Source organism: Patiria miniata, unplaced genomic scaffold (assembly GCF_015706575.1).
Source record: "Patiria miniata isolate m_02_andy unplaced genomic scaffold, ASM1570657v1 HiC_scaffold_18, whole genome shotgun sequence".
Lineage (NCBI taxonomy): Eukaryota > Metazoa > Echinodermata > Asteroidea > Valvatida > Asterinidae > Patiria > Patiria miniata.
The window spans coordinates 7,863,928-7,885,074 of NW_024037056.1; the positions used below are offsets into that span (position 1 = coordinate 7,863,928).

Consider the following 21,147-nt stretch of genomic DNA (forward strand, 5'->3'; position numbering starts at 1 on the left):
ATGTATGCATGTACCTATACACATTCTAGTTGTAATTATTGCGGGTTTTGTGTGTGGGGAGAAAAAGGAGGGAAAATGTCAGAATCCTGTCTCCCTGGCGACCTTGGGTCACTTTCGGTTCTGATAGCCTCACTCCGCAACGGGGTGCAACTGCCAACCCAACACAATGGGGAGGAAATTGCACAAAAAAAAAAAAAATTGCCATGACATTGACGTTGGAACAAATTGAGAGGAAGACAGCTCAGCTTTGGGTTATAATCAGAGCAAAGTCGGTTTTGGCCCTGATGGTTAGCATACGTGGCCGGAAGAGGGCTGTCTATCATAACACGCACATGCACAAGGGGAACGTTGGGGAGGGGGGGGGGAATGAAGGAGTACATGTACTTGCAGTGATGTGTTTTGATATCTAAGCGGGTGAATATGGGGGCCTGTTATGGCCAGGTGTCTGTATAGTATTCTGCCCAATCGACTGAAGGAAATTCGGGCCCTCGTTCAGCAGTCATGTTCTCCCGATATATATAGTGCAGGTTTCAATCTTGGGAGAATTTCCCCCATCGTCGTGAACATAGCTCCCCCCCCCCCCAAAAAAAAAAGGGCACAATGGGAAAAGGCTGAGTTGCAAAATTAGCCCCTGTCAATCAAAGTCCCGCAGGAGGTCAGCTCACTGGGATAATATCCCTGGACGGAGCGGCCATTGTGTTGTGATTCATTTTCAATTGGGCTGGGTTTTTCTTTCTCTCTCGTGGGCGCCGTCTCTGCTGCTGCTTTTGCTGTTGCTCAGCGTGACTGGCACAGCAGAATGGGGTTTGGGAATCGAGTTCATAATACGATCTAGACGGTTGTGTGTAGTTTGCTACAGATGTCATGGAAAACCTTGCCACTTAACTGAGGAAGTGCCATCCATTGAACAAAGCTGGCGCCCTCTAGTGGCCATACAGTTTCACTCAGTTCACAGCTAGCCATTCCTTTTACTGACCTTTAGAAATGTATTGTTGTGCAAAACTTTACCATGTGCATTTTGTTGGAATTTACGTGAAGTATTGGGTTTTTTTATATCTCTTCTAAAAACTCTTTTATGTAAAAAAATTAATATGGCTACAAGCTTACATTACAATTGCATGTAGATTTCATGTACACGTGTACATGTACATGTAGGCAGCATGTGCTATATTTTGTCACATCCTTTACTCACGTTCAATAAGTGGTTTTGTTTCTTTTTTCCCCATCAACTTTCATATTATTTTCTTTTTTGTTCTGATATCAAAAAGTCGAGAGTTGAGTGTGGCTTTATTGAAGAAGTACATGTACAAACATGTACATATACATATACATGTACACGTAAAGTATATAAACTGCAACTTAAGTTGAAGAACTATCATTTGCTATCCCATTTTTAATATACATGTATATATACACGTGTACATGTATGTCTGTATTTGTTATTTGTCTGAATTTCTTGTCTCTTAATATTATTAAAAGAGGTAATACGAAATATATTCAAGTCCAATCAAATCGAATTTACTCAATTTTTAAATCGACAAACAAATTAATATCAAGTGAAATTTCTATTAAGTCATTCATGTTTATGCAGTCTTTTCTATTTCTGTAGGCCTACCTGCATTTGTTTTTGTTTGTTTTCAATCATGTAAAATGTTAAAGGTTGGGACCTACATGTGGAGGAAAGCTGTGACAGTTTTAACATACAAGTGATATTGTTAGTTTTGTAACCGTATTCATGGTCAAATAATTGTGGGATGTGAGCCCTGTGTCCCAGTCAGCTTCTGACCTCAAGCCAATACAAGTCACTGAGCTCCTACTTAAGATTTTAGTCACACCCCCCATTTCTTGTTCAAATACTTACAGTAAAACTTGTCATTGAATTGAAGGAAAAAAGGGGGGGATGTTACAAGAAATCTTCTGAGAAAAGGAGGGAATAAAAAAAAATTGGATATCCTTGGAGAGATTTGTCAGGACAACAGCGAATAGGACAGAAAGAGACAAGTGACGCAGGGTAATTATCTGTCGCGCTATTGCCTGGGGACAAAGGGGCCAATTACAAACTACACTGGCCCCCAATCCCAAAGAATCTCAAATTGGACGCCGCCTTTTTGTTTCTGGAACTTAAGGGATTTGTTCCGGCTGTGTTGGACCTCACGGCGGTACACTGCCACATACGGCCACATAATGAAAGGTCCTTCGACTGTATAGACACATTGTGCGGTCTTCATTGGAATAAAAGTTAAGGAGCAACAAGATGACAAGTTTTGAGTTGCTCTTGTCTGCCGTCCTCTTTGTGAGGTTGTAAACGGGGATTGAAGGGGTTGTTGGAGGTTGATTCAATCATTCAGTTGGAGACCGCAAGCTTATTCTCCATGTACAAGCCCAGCAGTGACAATTTTCAATTGTTTGGCTTAATCTGTTGTTGTTCACAGTTTTGCCCAGATTGCTGCTTGATATTCACCCTACAAAGGGCTGGGGCTTAACAAGTAAGCTCCAAATGACTGTATCCATGTCAATTTGGGGTGGGTATATTTTGAGGGGATTATAGGGGGTCAACTGGCAGGGGTTTAGTCATGGGCACTGTCAGTTCATGCCCGGGTCAGTTTGGAAGACTGTTTTTATCCCTGGCGACAAAAGGAATTTGATGACAAAAGGAAGCTTTATAGCGGAGTTGTTTTTTGTGGCACATTGATAATTGTCCATGCTGTGTTTGTTTGTTGTTTTCTTCTGTTGTTGGCGTGTTATACACAATTAAACGGAAGTGTTGAGTTTTAGGGTGTTCTGGTGCTGTATCCAAAGTGGAGAAAAGAGTGCAATACTTATTTTTTAAAAAATCTCTACAATTTACTTGTTCAAATATATTCCATGTGCATGTACAATCAATATTTAATGAAGATTTTACTCTGCAGAGGAATATTTGTCATTTCTCTGTGTTGAAATACCGGTAATGAACTACCAAACTTCTGGTTTCCATAATGTTTACAATTGCCTTCAATATTGGACTTTTTTTTTCCTTTTTTTTGACAATCTCAAAATGGAAGCATTGCCTATTATAATCAGTATCACACTATCATCATGGTTTCCACTTTATCATCCACTTTATTAATGTTAAATTACATGTACATGTAAACATGCATGTAGTTACATGTAGCACTTTATTCTTCCTGACCAAACAAAGCAGGAACTTTTTTTCTGTTTTTGGTCCATTTTTAAGATTTCTTTTTGTTTCCCCAAGGAAAAGTTCAGTGATGTCATACACCTTGATTTTAAAAAAATAATAAGAAAGCACTATACTGTAAAGAATGCGTATATAGACCAAAAATAAACTTGCAAAGGTGGGCACACAATTAATCTCTGAGGAATGACCAAGTAAACAAGTGAATGTTACACGTACAGAATGCATTTCTAAAAGTGTTTCTCCTCTTTTTAATTTAATGGGGTGGTTTAGGAAATATGGCTGGGGTGTTTATCTATCCTTGGCAGTTTTGTGAGCAGTAGAAAAGACTTTCAAACTGCCCCTGGGTGAGGCGGAAATGATCAGAGATTTCAAAAACAAGAGGAACAGACACAAGACAGAGGCCCAGCCGGTGAAGCCTGACATTTTAAAGGGCTGCAGTACATGTACAAGGTTTGGCAGCGGTTACAAAATAGTGAGAGAGTTCAAAGCGGGGGCAAGGAGTGGCTTAACGTATTTTTGATTAATGAACCACTTGTGCGTTCCCCTTAATTGACACTAATCCTAGTCTAATGAAAATTGTATTGATAAGATTAGACATTTAATCTTGAAATTGCGGTTTAATGATGTTGATGACATTGGTGTTCTTGGCAAGTGCTTATTGACTGGCCCCGTCAGTGTAATTGTAAATGTTGATCTGAGTTTTCGGGGAATTTTAGTTGTCATGTCCCAAGGTTGAAGGATGGTTCACAGCAAGAAAAGCTGACTCCAAAGAATCAGAAGGAAACACCTCTTATTTTTAAAACATTTGCATCTGCCCAATAGGCATATATTTTTTTTCGACTGAACATTCATGTACATTGTAACAGTACATGTGAAATCATGAAAAAAAAAGTTTCGGAAATTGTATTGGGCCATCAAATGTCAGTCTCAGTTTGCCTTTTGCTATCAGTTCATTAAAGGGCAACTGCGTCCTAAAATCCCTGAATGTTCATGTTTTGGATTGTTTACTTAAATCCTATTTCAAACATCTGGTTGAAAGGAAACCAACCTAATGTCTTACTGTTCCCGAGAAAAGCAAAAAAAACGGTTGTTTACATCGGACACGATGGAGTACGCATACGTTTTTTTGTGTCGTTTTCAGTCAATGTAGGATACACGTTGTGTATGTCACATAAATTACACACAGTACCAATGCACAAATGTGGTTTCTTACACGTCTGCATAGGGTGAACGCTTTATGGCTGGAATCACAACTAGCACGAAAAGCCCGACTTTTTGAGGTCGCAAAAGTGGACCCTGAAAGTCGTTCTCACACGCATAACACAAGAATAACACAAAAACGCCCAGTTTTTAAAGGATAGTTGTGTGGATGTTTATCTCCTACTTTTAAATGTTCTTTAACAGCATTTCGTCCAAAGCGCGTTTTGTAGCCCAATTGGGCGCATTCTAGGAAGCAGTGTCCCTTTAATTCATCAATGTATTTCAAATTTCCTAGATTCTTCCTGTGCATACCCCCCCCCCCAAAAAAAAATGTAAGCAAAAGCAAAACAATTTCATTTTGCCCTCAAAGTGTGCCTTAGCAGTAGTAACATGCTTTCCCATCGGGTAGAAAATTGAAAAAAGAAGAGAAAATGAAAGGAAGAAGACAGTCTTATAGTCCTGGTGAAAGGAATGCCGGCCACTCTAGCGATGACTGTCTCAGCTTTCTCCATTACTGCCTTGGGGGTTGTTAGTGGATATACCTGTCCTGTGAGGCTCTCCAGAAGGCGAATAGAGATACAAACTCTTGAGGGTGCGATGACCTAGCCTGCCGTAATTGATTGATCCGCACACTAGATAGATGTGGCTTACATCCCAATCGCTATTCTTGATTCTTTCTGAATTTTTTGCTTTCATTTTATGTCTTTTATAGATCTACACTTGCAATCAAGGCTTCTCTCTGCTGGTTAAGTAAACTTTGTGACTGACTTTTACATTCCTATTGATGAGCCAAGAAAAGAGGCAAAAGGATCTTAATATAATATTATTCCTGCCGTGGGCTGAGGGCTTTCTCTTTGGGTGGATATAGCTCTCCTAACCCATTGTGGATGAAGGAGGATATCAGTTTATAACCCCCTCATCTCGGACTGAATGCACGAGGGTATTTTGATCCTGGAGTGAGGATTTCACTTTGCCACCAAAAAAAAGGGGAAATAAAACGAAGTGGATGTCGGAGCAGAATTGACTTTATTGAGTTAATTCAATACTTTCTGTGAAGAAAAAGAGTTTGTTTTCAAGGGGAGGGAGGGAAGATTCTGAAGAACAATGAATTACCCCGATTCTCAAGTGGGGTGTAGGATGCCTTTAGACGGTCTAACCACTTCCTGCTCTGGTGATGTGAATGACGTCTGCGTTAACAATGGGGTTAATTAACAGGTCTTTTTAGAAATTGGCTTTTTGAGAGACGTACATGGATTGGACATTTTTGTGAGGTTCAACTTGTTCAGAAAAGCCATTATCTTCGAGACAGGATTGTAATCACATCTTTTCCTTTTCTTGTTTTCCAACTTCTTGAATTTTTAACATGTAATTCAGTTAAGTCTACATGTAGCCTACATGGCTGCTGACACCTTTTCTGTGAGTAATCACTTGATGAAAATGTTGACATTTGGTTGCTGTTTGTCCTTGATGGAAACAGTAGTCTGAAGAAAAAAACTAACAAGCAGCCTCTATTTTATGGTACTAACAAGTCATGGATGTTTAGAGGTTTTGAAAAATTTGATATCAGTTTTTGATAAAGGTGCACTGCAATTACTCGTTGTGTTTAAAACAAGCTATGTATTATGTGCCATTTAGAGTACATGTACATGTACAGTACCTGAAGGGAAAGTAGTGTAATATTTTTCACTTGAGGAAATTACATATTGTACATATTAATTAAAAGGGGCCATGTCTTTATAAATCTTTTGTATTCAGAGAAGCTTTTTTGTGTTGAGGAATTGAAGTTGAACATCCCAAAAGAGATTGCGTTTGGCTTTGTTGTATCAGATGCATACCAGGTCTGGTTCCCAACATTCCTGCCCACAAATTAATCAGCCCAACTCATGATTGGTCCATTGTGATGTATCAAAGAATCATGGTCAGGTTTCCAAGCCTGCATGTGTGACTGATGATGTTTTCACCAACCAACCTACCTGCCCCCTCTTCCCATGATGCCACCACTTCTTCTTTTTTCAGGTTTTTGGTTTTGTTTTTAAACAAAACACAGAGCTATCAAAGCCCTGCTGTTGCGGCTGTTGATTTTAGACGGGTTACCAGTTCCACTTCTTTTGTGTCACCTTTCACCTGTGGGGGGGCCTGAACGCCTGAACAAATCACAGTGCGATTAGCGTTGGTGACCAGACCATCCATAAGTGGCTACCAGGCCGTAAAACAACAAACCCTCCACTGATCTTGTGATTGTTATGTCAATAACCATACTTAGGGGAGCAATCTGTGTCATTAATACACACATCTTTTATTTTTATTATATAAATCTAATTTCCCCTCTTTTCCATTTTTTTACCCATTAATTTTTAACGTAAACAATAACAGTATTGAGTTGGTTATAACCCAGGATGTACAACTTAATTGACATTGACTTTGAGATTTTTGGAGTCCAACCCCCCCCCCCCCCCCCCCCAGTCCTGCCAGGCAAGATTGTATTGGGTATCAGAAAGGGTCCTACAACACAGTTGGTTTTTGTTGGTAATTGTATCTAAATATTGTGGTATTGAAAAGCTGTGCTTTGGAGGCAGGAAGGGGGGAGGTGAAAAGGTTTGGCATTATTTGAGTGGATATTGACAGCAAGTTGTCGGTTATTGATAGACTTGATAAAACCAAACATTGCCACACATCTTAAAGGGAATATACAACATTTGCAAACATCGAAAAATAAAATTACCAAGTTTTTACGAAATACCTTAATAGGATGTTGGTAAATGACAGTCTAAAGCATCCTGTAAAATTATGGCACCTGGTATACTGTCATTTTCAAGAAAAGAGGTATTTTTGTATCAATTTCCAACGCTGATCGGCCGATCAGCGTTGGAAACCGAACTGGCTTTTTTTTCAAATACTGGCCCCAATTGACCATTGCACTTGTTTGCAATCGATTACAAATCTATGAACGGGTACGAGCCAGCTAGACTGGTTCCCTGACCTTACAATTCCCTAGTGTATGTAAACTGTTCTGTTTCTTCTTATATGGAGTCAGGGAACCAGACTACAGGAAAATGATCGTTTTTCTTGGTTTTTATAGCATTTTCGAACCCAAAACCTCCAAAAAGTCAGTGTAACTATATTTGCTATATATTTCCAACCCCCCAATTCCATCCATTTCTGAAAATTACAGCAAAAGCAAATGATGTATATTCCCTTTAAAAGATTGTAGTTTTGACTAAACCGGTCCAAGATTGAATGAGGAGGTTGGGGGGGGGGGGGGGCAGTCCCATCATTGTCATCTTGGTAACTGACTGGTCATGTGATTATTAGACCAATCAAAGACTTATTTTTGTGATTTTGATGCCTTTCATGCAAAGCTATTGATTCCAGTCGACTCAAGACCATGTCTTGCAATTTAGCAGACAAGCAGAAACAACTTAATTGAGCCAACCTGGGTGATCGTGTATAACCGTGGGGTTTAGTTTATAGCATGGCACACACTTTTTCCTTTATTTTTTCTCTCTCTCTCTCTTTACCCATCCCAGCAATCAAATTACTTCAAATTATGACGGGAGAAACACGGACAAAAGGCAAATGATGGCTGAATTTATTGGTTGATTGTGTTGGCCTGTGTCATTAGGAAATCACTTCATTGTGATATTGCTGGTATTTTGAGGGCCCCCCCCCCCTTTCCTTTTGTGTGTGGCTAGCGCTATGGTTGATGCTGGCCCAATGCTAATTTGTCGTCTACATGTACCTTTTATGATTACATACATGTACAATGTACTTGTCTATTGCAATTTATTACAGATAGTACATGTGCCTGTACATAGTGTCTGTGGATACTAGAAGTGTGCAATTTAACATGTACGTTTGTGTGCCAAAAGCTTGGTCAAATGTTTTTGTTCTTCTGCAATAGCACTTTTCAATTCTTCTGAAATTGCCCAGTTGCAGTTAAAACATGTACATGTACTTCTACATATTTACTTGGTTGCTCACAGCATATATACGGTACATGTACTTCTTTTAATACACAATGTACAGCAATATGTCATATGTTCATGTAGTTTTTTTACTTAGTACTGGTATTAGTCGAGAACGTTCTAGACTACAGAGATGCCACTTTTCAGGTTTTAACCTGAATTCAGGTTTTTCTTTCAAAAATGTGACAAATTAAAAGAGCTAGATTTGGTCTGAAACATCCAAAAAACACATTTTTGAAAGGGGGTAAGGGTAGTTTCAGGTTTTTTTAGTAGTGTTTCAGGCTTTTTATTGATAGATTTGTGGCATCTCTGAGACTAATATTGTACATGTAGCAAAGTGCTCACATTTTTTTTTAAGCTTTACAAAAGTTATCGTTCTCCCTGCAAAAATAAGCCCCTTTTCATATCTCCTTGCCAACCTGTCTTTATTTAAAAGACACCATGCTGTGGAACAATATGGAACATATACATGACTTCACAAATCGACCAATCACACGTCAAGCCTAATTGGACTTGTGTAGCGCCTGATTTTTAATTACGCCTTGTTTGCCTGCCTCTACCCGCATTGATTCCAGCATCTTTTGTTGCATCCCCTGTCGTGAGTTCTGTTCTGTTCAGCCCGCCTTCAAACCTCCAGGGCTGAACGGAAATGAAAATTGCCATTTTCCAGCTCAATGGTTTCTCAAAAAGAGTAAAGAGAAGGGGGGGGGGTACTTTTTTTCCTTTTTTGGTTTTTGTGTTGTCGTTTTTGTATTAGTGTCAGTTTAGATTGAATGGTAGCAAGGAGTGGGCCATTTGACATTTATATTTCTTTTTCAGCTGTGTCAGGGACTAATTAGCGTAGCGTCCACATGTAAAACACGGCGCCGCTCACTTGTCAGTCTTCCTTCATTTGGGAGGCCGATATAAGGTGACTAATTTAGCCAGGAGGGACCACGGTTTTTGTGGGATTTTTTGGCCCCCTGAGGGTCAAGAGTACGTTGACCTTAGAGTAGATATGGGTATCTCGTTTTGTATCGTGATATGATTGGCCCAGGTCATTGGCCAAGTGTTTTGCATTGATGTTATAATGCCGTGTTTTGTCAGAACTGTTGTGTTCTTGCCATTTATTTTCTCCATTCGCTCATTGCAGGTTTAAATACATGTACAGTGTTTGTGTGATCGAAATACTTATATCAGCCACAGGAACCCAGATTTTTGTAACAAAAAATTATTGCAAGTCTTTTTTTTTTCTCTTTTTTCTTTTTTTTGATCAGAAACAATCAGAACTAAAAACCTGTTATGGCCTTGTTAATCAATTTACGTCTAGAAAATCATGTTCAACTTCCAAAAATGGCTTCACCTTTCAATATAAATAATGTCCTTAAAACAGCTTATTTCTGATTTCCACATGTACATGTACACTCTCTGTTCTGCCATTCACATTTGCCCATGAACATCTCCCATGATCATAAGGCCCGGAGTGGCGGGGTGCCAGACTCACTATCGGAGAGCACCATTCCATGGGATGCGGGGGCCACCCATCAAGAATTGTCAGAACCAATCAGCTTTCCCTACACTACCTATTTCTCCCATGCTGGGCCTGGCCATTTCGCACTAATAGCAGTCCATTCTGCATGTCAGATTGGGTTTATCTGTTACGGTTGCTGAAACTGACGGAACACACACAAAAAATCAGATCTGATGTTTTGAGATAGACTTAATACATGTACATGTAATAAGATTTGGTTGGTTAAAGTTAGATCAGTGAATTTTTTTCCGTGCAGTGTGTGACCGGTACTTCTCGAGCAGTACAGGGGGACTTGCAACAGAGCGGAGTTGCAGAGGTTTCTGCCAATTTAGACATTTCCAAATTATGGTTTTGGAATAATTATTTTATATGTTGAATACGTTCGATTCTGCCATTTCAGCAGATTGTCTTGCATTACATGTACGGCTGATAAATAATGCCCATGTCTATGTACGTGTTTGGCAGCCAACATCCGATTATTCTGTTAATTTGTTATAGATTTGTTAGTTCAGGAAAATAAAATGTTTCATCTTTTTTTCTATTAGATATTCTTAGGTGTCATACTTTAATTTGTCTTTTTAACCTGCATGTTGTGCATGACATTACGTTTACTCATGACGAATGACTTTTTTGTTGAACTATCTTGTGGGCGATTCATTTGTCGCATCACTCGTATGTTTTGAAGTCTACTGATATTCATGTCAGAGTTAAGCCCATTTTGCCTGATCAAAGAAATTTAACTACCGGTAGTAAATTGTCTTCAAAGTGAAAGGAGGTTACATGTAAAAACGATACGGTGTGACTGTATGGTGCTCCGTGTGTCACAGTCCTTTCCAGTTGAGTTGCAAATTCCTCTGTTAATGCATAATGTCACGCTTTGCAATTCCCAGCCCAGCAAGCTCTAGCAAGCCACCCCCCAGCTTGAGTTTCCCCTATGGCAACAGGGTGCCCACTCCCTCCAAATTGCCTAAGTGATTGGTCATATAAGCCACCAATTACCTCAATTCCTTGATACACTTGGCGTGCTTGGAGCTGTCGTCATCAGCCTTCCTCCTTCCCTCCCCCTACTCAGTGTCGGTGCCGCTGTCCTGACGAGAGACACTGAAACTACCTTCAAGAGGAAGAGAAATCAGGGCAGGTATTGGATCCACGGTTGGTCCCGCTACCCTGCCGTGAGAGACCGATTTGAGACATAGCAGATAAGAGGAGAAAACACAAAAGGGAAGAAGTAAAACAGAAAAATAAAATTGACAGAAGCTGAAGAAGACAGATTGGAGCACTTGTTTGCCGCGTCAGTGACCCCGAGAACTTAAACGAGAGTGATTTTTTCGCGGGCCGGACGGAATTGAAGATGGATAATCGGGGAGACTCTGACGTAGGGTCCAAGCTAGGGGCTGGTATTCTGCCTAGCGGGATACCGTCCGGGACCCCGTTCTTCGGAGGTCAAAGCCCCAAGTTTTTTGGACAGCAAGGAGGGTTTTTGTTTAGCTGGAGGCTGGGAACAAAGTGAAATTAGTGTAGAACATCAGGGGAGCATAAAGCCCTGGGCGCAGGTTGAAAACTTGCAGCTGGCCCGTAACTTTAAAAAATGACAAACTGTTTTTGTTTTTTCCTCTCTCCCTCGTGTCATTATTGCAAACAAAGCATACATCGTGTTCAGTACCTGTATGGATTCATTTTGTGCATTTCATCTTTATATGCAAGCTGTCAGTCCCAAATATCAATTCAATCAAATCTGTTAATTTCCTATTTTTATGTTTTTATGTTTAATTTGTTTTGGTAGGATTATCTACAAGGTGATCCGAGTAAGGCCAAGACGATGATGGGATGGGAACCCAAGATCCTTTTCAAGGTGGGATTATCAGTGAGAACTTTATATTCTGAGGGCATTTTTTGACTAACTCAGGAGAAGTGCATGAAGACACTGTGAGGGCATGGTGTTGGACAATTTTTCATTCAAAGGGAAATGTTCAGCTTTGGAAAAATGAATTATTCACAAGACATGTGAGTGATGCAACCTGACGTAATGGCATTATGCTGGACAGGCAGTGCAGTCACTGTGTGGAACTGTGAACAAAATATATCAACATAGTGCAGGTAGTGAAGACGTTGTGTGAACTTGCCCACGTCCACACAGGGTTTTCCCCTCTGTGAAAAAAAAACTTTTAAGAGGCAGTTTTGGTTTATGGTTATCAGTTGCAGAATGAATGGAACACTCAAGGAAATCATGCTACAAAATTTGGGTTGAATGAGTGCTCACAGTGCGGGTAAAAATATTTTTCCCCAGTTTTTCTTTATAACTACACGAATACAAAGGAATGTCCACACTAGTAAGGCAAACAGGGATGTGTTTAAAGGTAGAATACATCATTTGTCATTGTTTTCGTTTAAAGGAACAAACACGCTCAAAATCAAGAAGGGTACGTAACAACTAACCTGATGAAGTTTCAGCTCAGTGAATGCTGTAAATTCAGAGAAAACAATATTCTAGGATCTCGATTTCAATTCAAACGTTGCCAAGTCATGATTTGAATTGCGCCCGAAATCAGTGTCCGGGACACGTTCTCATTCAGTTGATTGCAGCTATGCGATGTCACGCTTTGAACTGACAAATTATTTAGCGTCGTGTCAACGCTTGCGCCCACTCATTCACTGCTTCACCGAATTAAAAATGAACTACTAACGGAAATTTCCAAAAGTATGTCTTGAGACGTATCTTTGGAAATAACCTTAGTTTATTGTTTTCGTTAAAATGGAAGCATGCCAGAAAGAATAATTTCATGGCACAGGGAATTTAGTCCCATTACTACAATGTATCTTTAAACCAAGTACCGGGTATGCTTTTAAACACAAATTTAGTCAGATTTTTTTTTTGGATAGCTGCAAATGATGTACTCTGCCTTTAATCACGTGTGTGTTTTTTGAATTGGAACAATGTGTGGATGACACTTCCCCACCAAAATGTACATATGGCTCCCATAAGAAAGCACCATTGTAGACAAACAGATGTCATTATACACGTATCTCTGGTGTTATTGCTGGCATACATTGTAACATTGCTCATTAATATTGGTTGAAGATGGACAAATGGATGTAAAGAAACTGGCAGCCAAATTTGAAATAGCGAAAATTTTGAATTGAGCATATATAGGGACATTGAATGCATCTTCAATGTTGTCAAAGTTTTTATAATTTCTGATTTTCTGATTTTTTTAAAAACTGTATAGTCTTACCGGTATGTCACTTGACTTACCTGTAGAGCCATTTACCAATGCTCTACAGGTAAGTATTCGTTCGTAGACCCCAACCTCACTTCTGAGGGGGGATTTTGACTCGTTCACATTTACAACATCAATTCAAACAACCAGCGCAGTAAATCACTTTTCAAACCTTTCTCCAGTGATTTAGAAAATACGTTACCAAAATTTCATCTATACATGTACATTGGGAGAATAAAGTTTGAAAGACAAAGTTTTGTTCATTCTGTTTCCCGTTCTTTCTCTGAAACCACCCCCCCCCCACCTTCAATCTGCAGGATCTAGTGGTTGAGATGGTAACATCAGACATTGAATTGATGAAGAAGAACCCCACAGCCTAGTCCTTAGGATGTATCAAACCATCAAACAGACCAAACCAAACAGTGTGTGAGTGAGTGTTCTGAACAACCAGGAGTGCCTTGCAAATAAAGTAACCCAACAAAGTTTGATTAGTTGAAAGTTGAGAGATGGAAAACACACCTTATACCTTGTGTCCCATCAAATGGTCCCATGAGCCATGTTGACTGCGACAGAAACAGACTCTGGAAGTTGGACATGCTTTCATCTTCGTATGTGTTTTATTGGGGGGGGGTTTGGTGTAGAAAACTGTGGCCTTAATTTATTCATGATATTACCGGTAAATTACTGGCATTTATCTACATTGCTTAAGCACGCACACACACAAATTTCAAACCTGAAGATGTTCTTCAATTTGACGTTTTGGTTTTGTATCTATTTTGTATCGGTTCCACCAATGAATAGTTTTATTGATTGGTTTTTTTTTAATCGTAATTAAGTTCTATTCTTAAGTTCAAATCAAACATTCCAATGTGCCCTTGGCCCAAGATACATTTTGATTTTCTTTTCAATTTTGTTTCATTTTGTTGCATGACGTTTCATATGGGTATTTTACCCAATTTATTCATGATTTTTGGAAAAATAATCCTTTTATCACTTGGTTGCAGGGTATTTGAGCAAAACATAAATGTACTAATGCAAGTCTTCCATTTTGTGCATTCCTTCAGTTTTTTTTTTTTCTGGCAATCAGGTAGAAGTTTTCAACGCATAATAAACCAACTTACGTAATTCATACATGTACTTCAGCCTGCAGTACCTGGTTAAAATTCCACCCAGTTGTATTTGTACACCAAACTTATCCGGTTTCAAGAGACAAGCAAGAAATCATTCTTTGTGATTGTGCCGACTCAATTGACAACAACAACAAAAATTTATTTCTTTTGAATTCCCATTTCATACTAAAAAAAAATCTCGTAGAATTTGTTTTTAACCTATCATTACATTATTTTTAATGAAAATAATAATAACATTTGTATCGTACAATTTGTTTGCTTGCAAATGAAGAAGAAGAACTCTATTTAAATACAGCAGGAGTATTACAATAGTGGTTGTAATGGTCAGCACTTTGTTTTGTCTCAATGGCAGCGATTTGGTTCAACACCTCTTCATAATGAACAACTCAAGACTTAAACTGAGATGCTGTTTGAGTGTCCTATTTAAAACGATTTAGAGAGTGAGCGAATGTGTACTACGGACAGTGTGGCTGTAGAATTGTTTGTATTCAAATTTAGCCAAAAGTGACTATATTTTCTGTTGTATTCTTATTATTATAATTTTTATTATTATTATCAACCATTCGTTTAGTGCTTAATACAAATTTACCATAGATACATATATTTTCCATTTCTATTATTTACTTCCTTTTTTTCTATTTTGAAAAGTTTTGAAAATACCAGTATTTGTAGGTTAGGGTCACAAATACTTTCTGTTGTTAGTAACTGATACATAATGTATGTAGATGAAAACCTATTTTTCTTGTGTTCATGTTAACAGTGTCAGTGAATGTATATTTTTTTACTGAAAATAGTATGTATATTAGGCCTTTTATAGTTTTGGTTCAATTTTATCCAGTGGAATGATTAAAATCAGCTTTTGTCAGTGGAATATGATTTATTAATTAAACAAATTGGAATAACTATGGCTGCATTGATTGGGGAGCATTGCTACTTCTTGTGCACAGTACCTTCCTAAATAAAAAATAAATAAATACTGAGTAAATAAATTAAACATTATTCTACAGGTTGTAATTAAATGGTTGAGGTTTTTCGTTATATTAATACAGCCTATTTGTCAAGTATTTGGGGCAATCATAGCTGTTTTTCACTTTATGAGCATCAGTTTTAGTTTTCAACGATTTTTTTGAATTTCATTTGAAGCTGGTAGTCATTTCGGGAGGAAAATGAGGGACAGAAAACATTTTGAACTAAAAGCAGTTTCCTCGTTGAAAACAGAAACATGATTCCTGATTCGTAACTAGTGTAAAAGATAGAACTCAGTGCAATCGAAGTGAATAAATTATTTAGTTTTTCTTCCGTTTTTTCTTTTGAAGCATACACTTGACTCGGTCTGTTTGGATTTCGTTCTACACTTTCATTTTGTTTTCTTTAATCAATTACCTGTCCGATTTTAGAGGGAAACTCAGCAGCGGATCCAGGAATTTTCATAGGGGTTTGTGAAGTATAAATCCAAGAGTTTTGATGTCGGGGGGGGGGGGGGTCGACAGCTACAGAGACCAAAGGCCTCAAGCCCTGCTCCTGCCGTACTATACTGTTTGTTTTGGATAGAAAGTTGTAATAGTTTATTGACATTGGTAAGATGCAAGAGAGCTGTCAGCTCCCCCCCTCCCCTATATGAAAAAGTCATTAGAAAAGAACGAAATCGAGAATACGGTGAGATGGATTTACGTTAGCAGGGGCGGATCCACCGGGAATCTGATTCCCCCCCCCCCCCCTATGACCGCATAATATAGCTGAACCCCCTCTTGGTTTCTCAGCTCCCCCCCCCCGAGTGATCCAAAGCTGGTTCTGCCACTGCAAAGGATTCACGCTTGTGAATACAGTAGGTACTGAAATGAGTGACGATGCAGACGGATTCACTACTCTTATACTGAAATGAGTGACGATGCAGACGGATTCACTACTCTTATCTCTGACTGAGCTCACCGTGCTTACATTCAAATAAACTTTGGCCTGCGAATACAGATTTTTATGATTATCATCCATCCATTTTGTTTTCGCACAAGCGCTCCTTTACTTTCAATACTCCCCTCCCCCTCCCCAATCCGATCCAAACCGCTCCATTCTTTCCTTGTGGGTCTTTCAGGTTTAAAACCGCAAGTTTTGCTCATGCATCCACAGTGCACCCAGCCCAAATTCTTGAAGTGCGCCCCCTGTAGTTCCTAGTGAGCATTTCAGAAAAACCACTCCACTTCAAGTTGCAAGTTGGTGTTCCTGAATGGCTTATGCATTTTCTCATGGCTTTTCCAATTTTAACGGTTGGTTGACATATTTTTTCCCCTGTTCCGTTTTTATTCAAGAATTCTCAGAAATTAATCTGGTTGTTATAATATATTTAAAGCAATAAAGTTGTACAATAAAGCATTTTTTTTTTTAAAGCAGTGAGAACACTGCTTTAAATGTCCACTTCCTCACTCACACCTGCCCGGGGGTAGACTGTTGGCCCCCTCGACTGTCATCACCTCAGGTGTGACATTCCCCCTTCTAAACAACTGGCCAATAAATTCAACCCCTTTGCTCCATAAATTCCCGTCTTCCCCGCGTCTGGTGTTAGCCTAGCCCCCCCCCCCCCCCCCCCCCAACACCCTGTTGCCCGTGTGGTGCAGACAATCATATGCCTGGGGGTTAGCGACTGAGGTCCATCCCTCCATTTGTCAAGATTACAGCAGGTACAATATCGTACCCTTCATCGCTTCCCTACCACTCGCTGTGTGGTCTGCCCTTGTGTCGGCTGCACTTTTTTTCTGAAGGGTACGATCGGTGACTATTCTGTGGGAGGAAGTTTGTCTTTTCGTGGTGCCTGTGGACAAAATTGTATTGTAAATAGTCAGTCAAAGTGTACCTCCGTACCCCATAGTCAGTCAAAGTGTACCTACGTACCTCATAATCAGTCCAAGTGTACCTCCGTACCTCATAGTCAGTCAAAGTGTACCTGCGTATAAAGTGTACGTACCTCATAATCAGTCCAAGTGTACCTCCGTACCTCTTCCCCTCACAAAAAGAAACGGAGCTGTCCATTTGTGAAGAAAAAAAGCAACGAAAATTAATTGGTTTTGTAATTGATACATAAAATAATAAAGGGGTATCATTTTTTAATATATGTCTTCTGTCGGGAGGCATTAGTTTTAAAGATGACCCTACCCTTATTCCTAAAAAAAAAAGACGTTGCCTGAACAACATTAACAGTGCATTGCAGACGCCTTATATTGTTACTACTGGTCTGTATTAATCATTCCCAACTATTTAAGTTTTGTAACTATTTATTTAAGTTTCACTTTTGTTAGATTTAAACTTCATTGTTTATTCACGGGTGGCTGGCCACGTACGGCACAAGTTTGGCTTTCTGCCAGCCTATAGCATTCATCACCTGATATCTGTATTCTGTAATTTTAATTGTTCATTAATGTAATTGTGATGTCTGGAAGTAAATCAAATTAAATAGTCTGTTTATATCAATTTCTCATATATCCCCCTTTAAATTGTAATCCCTAAAGAACAAGCTTAATAACATCTTGAAGCCCCCCCCCCCCCTACATCTCTCTCGTGGCACAGAGAACCTAGCGATATTATTGTATCATTTGATCATTTAGCCCTTAACTTTGACCGACAGCTTGAATCGCAGTCAGTAACTATTTCATTTCTGTTAATCCTCGTGTCATGGAGCAGTCGTCGTGTTCCGTTGCCAATATGTCATGCCTTGTTAGGGACTGTCCAAAATGTTCGATACTTCGAATTAATTGAATATGACTGTATAAGACATAAATAATCTAGAACTTGGGGATTCCACATGAGACCAAAATGTTATTATAATATAAACAGGAAAGTTAAGCATCATTGTCCTGCAAATGAAATAATATTTATGAAGTTTTTCGTATTTGAGGTTTTGCGTGGCACATTTTGTACGTCGGTTGTAAATTGATCGCGCGCCACCACGTGGGCAGCTCAGGTATGATAACTTTAAAATCCGGTGTAATTATGAAACCAAAGACAGAAAGGAAGCAGAAAAAGAAACTCCCGAATCCATGAATTAAAAACTAGTTAAGACTGGCCACCACAGAATGATCAGCCAGATCATTTGTTATTATAGAAAATAATTAATTAATGATGTATAAAAACTATTTATCTTAGTCTCATCTCATCGCGCATGTTGAGAAAGTGTATCATGATTATCGCGGGTTGGTAGAAGAATCAGAGGTGTGGCCATAAAACGAAGGAGGGGGCCGAAGGGGTGTCCCCCGCCCAATGGAATAAAGAAATTCGGGAAAATACTGAAAAGGGAAAGGAAAGCGATTAAGTTACCTTTTTCAACCACAGTGTGGTGAAGTCTGTCTGGTACGTATTGAATGTCAAGACACTTTCTCTTTCCCCTTCCCCTTTTCAATTATACACCAAATTAACCACGTTTTCAACGACATTCCTACGAGACCCCGATGGCCGGATTATAGTTCCCCCGTCCCTTCCTCTCCCTGACCGGTCGCCAACTTCTCAGAAGCCCGCTCGCATTCTCTGTTTCCAGCGCACTCTCTCGCCTACACAATTGTTACGTCAAGACTTGACAATGACCGCGTCTCCACGAGTGTTGGGTATCCGTCAGATCGAACACATTTCCCCATCGGCTATGCCTCTCGCGTCCGCTCGGTTCATCTGTTGTTTTTGTAGCACCTCATCGGATTGTCTTCATTTTCACCTTGTCATATTTTCCCCCATAACGATTGACAGGGAGGTATCATTATTATATGAGGATGTGTGCGCGCGGAAGGTAGGGGTTGGGGGATGACGATCATTGCTGAGGCTGGACGGGGTGGAGAAGAGTGTGTCCTACTGACATAATCTCTCAACCTCAACCGGGAGATTTTGTTCTTATTAAGCACTCCTTTAAGTTTGTGTGGGAGGGGTTTCTCTATTTTCTAAACGAGGGCGCCCTTGAAATACCAGCAGGCTTCAATTATCATAGGTAGGACGCAATACACCGCCTAAAGTGTAACTCCATGGTCGAAGCATAACACAATCTTGCGAGACATCTGACCAATCCAGTATAACCCGTCGAATCGAAGCACCCCCTGATGTTTCCGCTATGCCATTTCCAAACAATACCCAAAACGCCGCAATTGAGAAATTGGTTTTGAACAGTGGAAGTTAATAATAGAAAAACAACAGTTCGGAAGAGGTTCCTTGTTTGTCTATCAATTAAGTTAGCAGCAGGAGGTATAAAGTGGAGTAGCACTTATCTGACAAGGGACCGGATCTTTGGCAGGGTACTTGGCCGGGGATTCCTGGTTGAGCACGGGGCGAGGAATGCCGCCGCGCCGCTATACATCTTGAAAAGCTCCTTCATTTTTTCGAAGTCCAATAAACAGAGATTTGTTTTCTCTCCTTTCCCTGATCTGTTACTTTAGATCCTCCTTGAATTTTTATAAAACTTAAAACGTAAGCTCCATCTGATGAAACAACTATTTCTACCGGTATACCCCAAAATTAAACAGGGATAATGGTTCTGTGTGTTCCATTGTACGTTTCTTTCATTCTCAAATCGTAAGAAAGATCTTTACGAGAGAGATAAAGAAAACAATTATCGGCTCATGAAATTTGATTTAGGATTATTTATACATGCGCATCACAGAGTTGATTTTCAAAAAATGGCTAGATTAAATTTATGCATGGCCCCGAACCCCCCCCCCCCCCCCCCACCTCGACAGATTAGTGAGAACTCTGTCATTTTCTACTCTTTTTTGTTGTTGCATTAATTGGGTCTATCTAGACTCATATATGTAACACTTTAAACTAACTCTCTTAGGGCATTCATTTTTATGAAACGTTTTTGAAGTGTTTTAATAAACATGCATAAAACAATGTCGAGGCTTAACGACTCGCGGACTGCATGGTACTACATTATTTTTGTGTGTGTGATGTGAGAAAAAAATCCTGTGTGTTTCTCACAATTATGTCCGTACGAATCTCGGGCTACGACATTACCCAGTCTAGCGCCACCCAACGGTTCACCGGACTGTACGGACATCCTTTCGCTTGCTGGGTGTCATCTATCTACACCATTTTACACCCAGTTAAAATTGTTCAAGGGAGCCGCTGCATTACATGGGTGTTACTCAAATTTGCCCGGTTGGCAATCATCATGTCTATACCTGACCACACCACATCGGCTCAATAAACACTGTTTTGGGAACGATAGTTAAACTGTTTTACGCCGTTGAACCGGGCCGCCCGGGCTTGCGAGTAAGCAGCCAGCACAAGCGTTGATTTACGAGGCTCTATATAGATCTGGCACTCCGTGAAAAGTCGGCCGCTCTCAAAAGACGAAAGCGCCAACATATGGAGATAGAACTGTTATTGTTTCAATTTTGGTTAAATGCGCCACCCCTGCAGTGTCCCCTAACAATAATTAAAGAGACTACTAAACCTGCCCTATTTATTTAAATCGAAAAGTTCAAAAACATCTGATTTCTTTAATTAAAAATCGGTTTTGATGAACAGATTACTGCCAATTGTAAAATTTGATACGAGTGAAAAATCAATTAATTTCAGTTAATGGTCGTTTTTCAGTGTCATAAGTTTCGATAAGCCTGTATGTGATTTATATTCATTTTATCGATTTAACGTGTTGTCTTGGAAAGTAAAACTATTGTAACTTAATTCTATCGTAGGTATTGTTTTGCTTATGTAAATGCTCTCTTCTGGGAAAACATGGAGCTGGCATATGCTGTTCAATCATAGGCTGGACATCATCAACATTTCCTTTGAAGGGAATGTACATCATTGGTTTTTGCTGTAATTTTCAGAAATGAACTATTTGAGGGGTTAGGGCCTAGTATAATATACTAGATCAAATATTGTTACACTGACATGTTTGAAGTTTTGTGTTCGGAAAATGGAACCAGTCTAGTTGACCTGCACCCGTTCATGAACATGTAACCAATAGGAAACAAAA

General features: G+C 39.5%; 1 protein-coding gene across 1 annotated transcript in view; it reads left to right on the top strand.

Annotated features, from left to right (window-relative positions):
- LOC119724467 (GDP-mannose 4,6 dehydratase-like) overlaps nt 1–15,521 on the top strand; it is a 67,461-nt gene extending 51,940 nt beyond the window's left edge. The window contains exons 10-11 of the mRNA XM_038195528.1: nt 11,637–11,705; nt 13,389–15,521. Of these exons, the coding sequence (XP_038051456.1) occupies nt 11,637–11,705; nt 13,389–13,451 (132 nt within the window). The 3' untranslated portion in view covers nt 13,452–15,521. The remainder of the gene's footprint in view (nt 1–11,636; nt 11,706–13,388) is intronic.
- The last annotated feature ends 5,626 nt before the right edge of the window (nt 15,522–21,147 follow it).